General features: G+C 33.2%; 1 protein-coding gene across 1 annotated transcript in view; it reads right to left on the bottom strand.

Annotated features, from left to right (window-relative positions):
• LOC108692736 (proteasome subunit beta type-2-like) overlaps positions 1 to 244 on the bottom strand; it is a 2431-nt gene extending 2187 nt beyond the window's left edge. Inside the window, exon 1 of the mRNA XM_018201135.1 lies at positions 31 to 244. Within this exon, the coding sequence (XP_018056624.1) occupies positions 31 to 121 (91 nt within the window). The 5' untranslated portion in view covers positions 122 to 244. The remainder of the gene's footprint in view (positions 1 to 30) is intronic.
• Positions 245 to 5063: the final 4819 nt, after the last annotated feature.

Genomic DNA, 5063 nt, shown 5'->3' on the forward strand with positions numbered 1-5063 from the left:
ATAATATAAAAATATGATAAATGTACTTACCGCTTTTCATAACTATAATAGACTGTGTAGTTGTCATATCCGCCGCGACTAGCACGAAATCTTTGCACTGAATACCAATTAAACACTCCATTTTTCTAATACTTTTATATTCGCGGCTGCACTCTCGAGAGATATAAATAATCGACAAACACAGCGAAAATGCTTGTCACGAAAATGACAAATTAACCTTTCGTTAATCCCAATACAAAGTCAAAGCCGGCGGCACACGATGCTTGGTTCTTGCTGGATGCCAGAATAGATTCTTGCCATCGTATTGGATGCGATGTTGGCACTATCAGCGCAGCCAATACGATGGCAAGATTTTAATTCAATAAGAAAACAAGCATCGTGTGCCGCCGGCTTAATAGATCTGTTCTCATTGCTTGCACTTTTTGCACTGTAGGTGCACTTCAGCCACAGTGGGTGCTTTCCAATTGTAATATCCCTAGACAATTTCATGCATACGACACAAGTTGCGTTCCAATTTTCCATTAAGCTGAAAACACAATGAAAGCACAGGCAATAGGAACAGGGAATAAAAGATTTCAACCTATCAAAAAGCGTTTCCATTCTATTATTCCTGGTTTCTAATAAGTTGAAATCTCTTATTCCATATTCCATTGTCTTTTTATTGTGTTTCCAGTTTTAAACCTGTTCTACAATAGAGTCGTAAGCAGTAAGCCATAAGAAATTAATCAATTATAACCGATTATTCTTCTCACACTGTGACTGGCCAATTTCTTATGGCTTACGATTTGCGACCCTGTTGTAGAATAGGCATTATCGTCGACACAATGCTACACATCGATTCTTATCTTCAAACAAGGTGAAAATTACAAGTGAGCAAATTTACTAGATGTTGACTAATAAAATTATTAGTATTCTAATAAATTCGCTTGCTTTTATAATTTTCACCTCATTTCAAGATACAGAATCGATCCTCTGATGCTAAAAATCGATTCGAGGTCTCAGATGAAGAAAGAACTAATGAATTGCATTGGTCATGTGACCAAATTGTTCAAATGCGATTTGTTAATTCTTTCTCTACTAGAGATTTTGGACCGATTTTTAGCGTCGTGGATATTGTGCTTTAAGATGTGTATTAAGCAATTGGAAAGCACCCAGTGTTATTAAGAAACATGGAGATTTTTCTTAACATGTAGGGAATTTTTATCATAAAATAGGTGTGGGAATTTTAGTTCAAAAAGACTTAAGTGTAGAGATTTTTTTTAAGCTCATTGTAAGGAGTTCTATTCAATAAAAGGAACAGGGAACAGAGAATAAGAATTTCAATGTATCAGAAATTGTGGAATACACAGTTTCTGATAGGTTGAAATTCTTATTCTCTGTTCTCTGTTCCCTATTCCTTTTATTGTGTCAAGTACCTAATTGGTAAATTGCAAACTGATTAGATAACATTTTCTCGAAAAGTGGAGGAGATAATGTTGGTACGAAGGTTCAATTTGTTTCTTGTCTCTAAAATTGGAAAGAGACAATGAATAAGTTGAACCTCGATTAAAAGTTAATCGAGTTGTAGAACTGGGCCTAAGAAACTCCACGCATTTTATTTATTTCTTTTATTAGGTGTACAACTTTGCTTCCGCCGTTTTCCTATAGATGGCTTTAGCGGTAAGTGGTCGAAATAAATAGACGTCATACAATAAACTTGGGCATCTGTCAACATAACCCCATAGAAACATTAGTCGATTTGTGTCTGCATCATAAAGTTATTCTCGATTGAAAATGTCAGTTTACGAACCAAATTCTCGTTATTTGCGGGAGGTTTTAATTTTTTATTTCAATATGAAGAAATCTGCGGCTGAGGCTCATCAAATGCTCTCAAATACTTATGGTGAGACCGCTATTAGTGAAAGAACGTGTCGTGAGTGCGTTCAACGCTTCAAGCTGGTGATTTTGACGTCCAAGGTCATGCTCTGTATTTGGTAGGACCAGCTCGGCGTAGTGTATTATGAACTGTTAAAACTGACTGAAACAATCACAGGCGATTGGTATCGAACGCAATTGATGCGTTTGAGCCGAGCATTGAAAGACAAACGGCCGCAATACAACGAGAGACACGATAAAGTGATTTTGCAGCATGACAATGCTCGCCCCCATGTTGCGAAAGTGGTCAAGACATACTTGGAAACGTTGAAATGGGAAGTCCTCCCCCCCAGCCGTATTCTCCAGACGTTGCTCCCTCTGACTATCACTTGTTTCGATCAATGGCACACGGCCTGGCTGACCAGCACTTCCGGTCTTATGAAGAAGTAAAAAATTGGATTGATTCGTGGATAGCCTCAAAAAATGACCAGTTTTTTCGACGCGGGATTCGTACGCTACCCGAAAGATGGGAGAAAGTAGTGGCCAGCGATGAACAATACTTTGAATCATAAATGTATAACCAGTTTTTTACAATAAAGCCTCGAATTTCATAAAAAAATCGGCGGAAGCAAAGTTGTACACCTAATATTATTTTATTTTAAATTTTCTTTGCAATATTCAAAGAATTTTTTAAATCCAAATATTCCAAAAAAATTATGAGAATTGATCATAAAGTTTGAAAAATCTTGTTGAGCGACAATAAATGTTTCAATGAACATTATAATTTCTAAATTAATGAAAATAATTAATTATATAACATAACATAATTGACATATATTTCGGGTGTATATCATTTGCCCACATTGGTAATTGGCTAATTTAAATAATATAATTAAATAATATAATTAAATAATATAATTAAAATAATATAATCTCATAAAGCAGTAAAAAAATACTAGAAACGATCGATGTGAACGATGTGTGTAATAAAACTGTTTGCAAGAGCACCGCTTCTTATATGTTTCACATATGTGACAGTAATTCATTCCACAAAAGCCAAAATGTTAATGGCTTTGTAACAATGCTGCAAGATTTGTGAAAATCTCGCACCGTAATAATTATACATTATATATTACAATGATAACGCGTTAATAAGCTATAATTTACGTTAAGCACTATAGAATTTTAGAGATAAAAGCGCGTTCTGAATACGAGCCCTAATATCTACAATGTTGTAACCATGATGTAAAGCCTTATGTCCACGATGCTAGAAATTGATCCAAGACTTCGGATGAAGAAAGAATTGACCAATAGCAATCATCAAATTGTTTAAATGCGATTTGTTAATTTTTTTCTCTATCCGAGATCTCGGACTGATTTCTAGCATCGTGGATATCGGGCTTAAGAATACAAAATATACAATTTCGATAAAAAATGACGGTCACTTCAGATCAGACTCTGGGGATCGATTCTGTATCTTGAAATGAGATAAAAATTACAAAAGTGAGCGAATTTACTAGAATACTGATAATTTCATTAGTCAACACCTAGTAAATTTGTTTATTTTTGTAATTTTTACATTTTGTTGAAAATACAGAATCGACCCCCCAATTAGATAGAGGATCTCTATTCTTCCGTATAGAGCTTTTCCGAAGCCAGAAATTGAGCCCAACTTTTTCATGATCGATCATTTGAGTTTGATCTCCTTCTTTTTGTTCTATTATCTACACGATGCTATGAATACGATTATGTTGCGCAGTCGCGTTACATTTGAAACTAAATTTTGAATGGCTGCTTCGAATTCATAATTCCATCGTGCGCATTAAAACACTCTATATTCTTACATCATGACAAAATACATGAATATCATATTTGATTATAAAAATAGAAAATATATAGAAATATTCTTTATAATTTTAATTGCAAATTTCTTGAAATTATGACGTTCGTGATAATAAATTCTACAACTAGATTCAGCATCTAAAAGTGATTAAAACTATGGGAAATGATTATAAATCTCGTTTTTCTGTCCAAAAAGAGTCATTTTTTGTTGAATAATTGTGTTATGTTCGAATTTTGAATTATCCCTTAATTAATTTGACACTATAAGTATACTTAATCAAAATCTTAACTGACAAAGGTTTAATTAATAAGGCATTATTATTATTTTCATTATTATTATTATTATTATTATTATTATTATTATTATTACTACTACTACTACTACTACTACTACTACTACTACTACTACTACTACTACTACTACTACTACTACTACTATTATTATTACTGTTGTTGTTGTTGTTGAAGAGAGGTATATGGAAAATATGAAATGATTATGTTATGTTGCAGCGTGTGACCTGCAAATTTCCGGATCCAGATATAGTTACGAATGATTGAGCACATGACACATTGCATGGCACATTCAACCGCGGAAACAGATACATTTTCGGAAAATGCTTACAATAATTAGCCTGAAAACCGTCGCCAAAATGAGGCTAATTTATCATAGATAAACAGAGCGTGTTGCGTGAACGATTAGATACTAAAAAAAAACGCGTGCCTTTCTACGATTCGTTTCCGTTCTTAATGTCCTCGCGTCGTTTAATTGTAATGACGCACGTCACAATCCACGAATGCGAGCAAAATATATCCGAAATATTCGTTAATCAATCGATCAGTCATCTGCTATTTTTTATACACACGCAATTTATTTCAATGGTTAAATGTCGATTTGACTTGATAAATTCAATGATATAATTAAATTCAATGATACAATTAAATTTAACAATATAAATAGAATTTTGATCCTACGAACTGACAATTAAACGAATATGTACTAATTATAATTTACATAAAAGATACACAATAGACCTCTAGTTTTTTTGATCGTCGGAATAATCAGGAGTTTGATGAGTCGAAAGTGAGTCGTACATAATCTCATCCAATTCCAGACAAATCAAACTCTTGATTATTCCGACGATCAAAAAAGCTAGAGGTCTATTGTCTTTTATGTAAATTATAATTAATACATATTCGTTTAATTGTCAATTCGTAGGATCAAAATTCTATTTATATTAAATTTAATTGTATCATTGAATTTATCAAGTCAAATCGACATTTAACCATTTAACCATTGAAATAAATTGCGTGTGTATAAAAAATAGCAGATGACTGGTCGATTGATTAACAAATATTTCGAATGTATA

The sequence above is a fragment of the Atta colombica genome, unplaced genomic scaffold (genome assembly GCF_001594045.1).
Source record: "Atta colombica isolate Treedump-2 unplaced genomic scaffold, Acol1.0 scaffold82, whole genome shotgun sequence".
Lineage (NCBI taxonomy): Eukaryota > Metazoa > Arthropoda > Insecta > Hymenoptera > Formicidae > Atta > Atta colombica.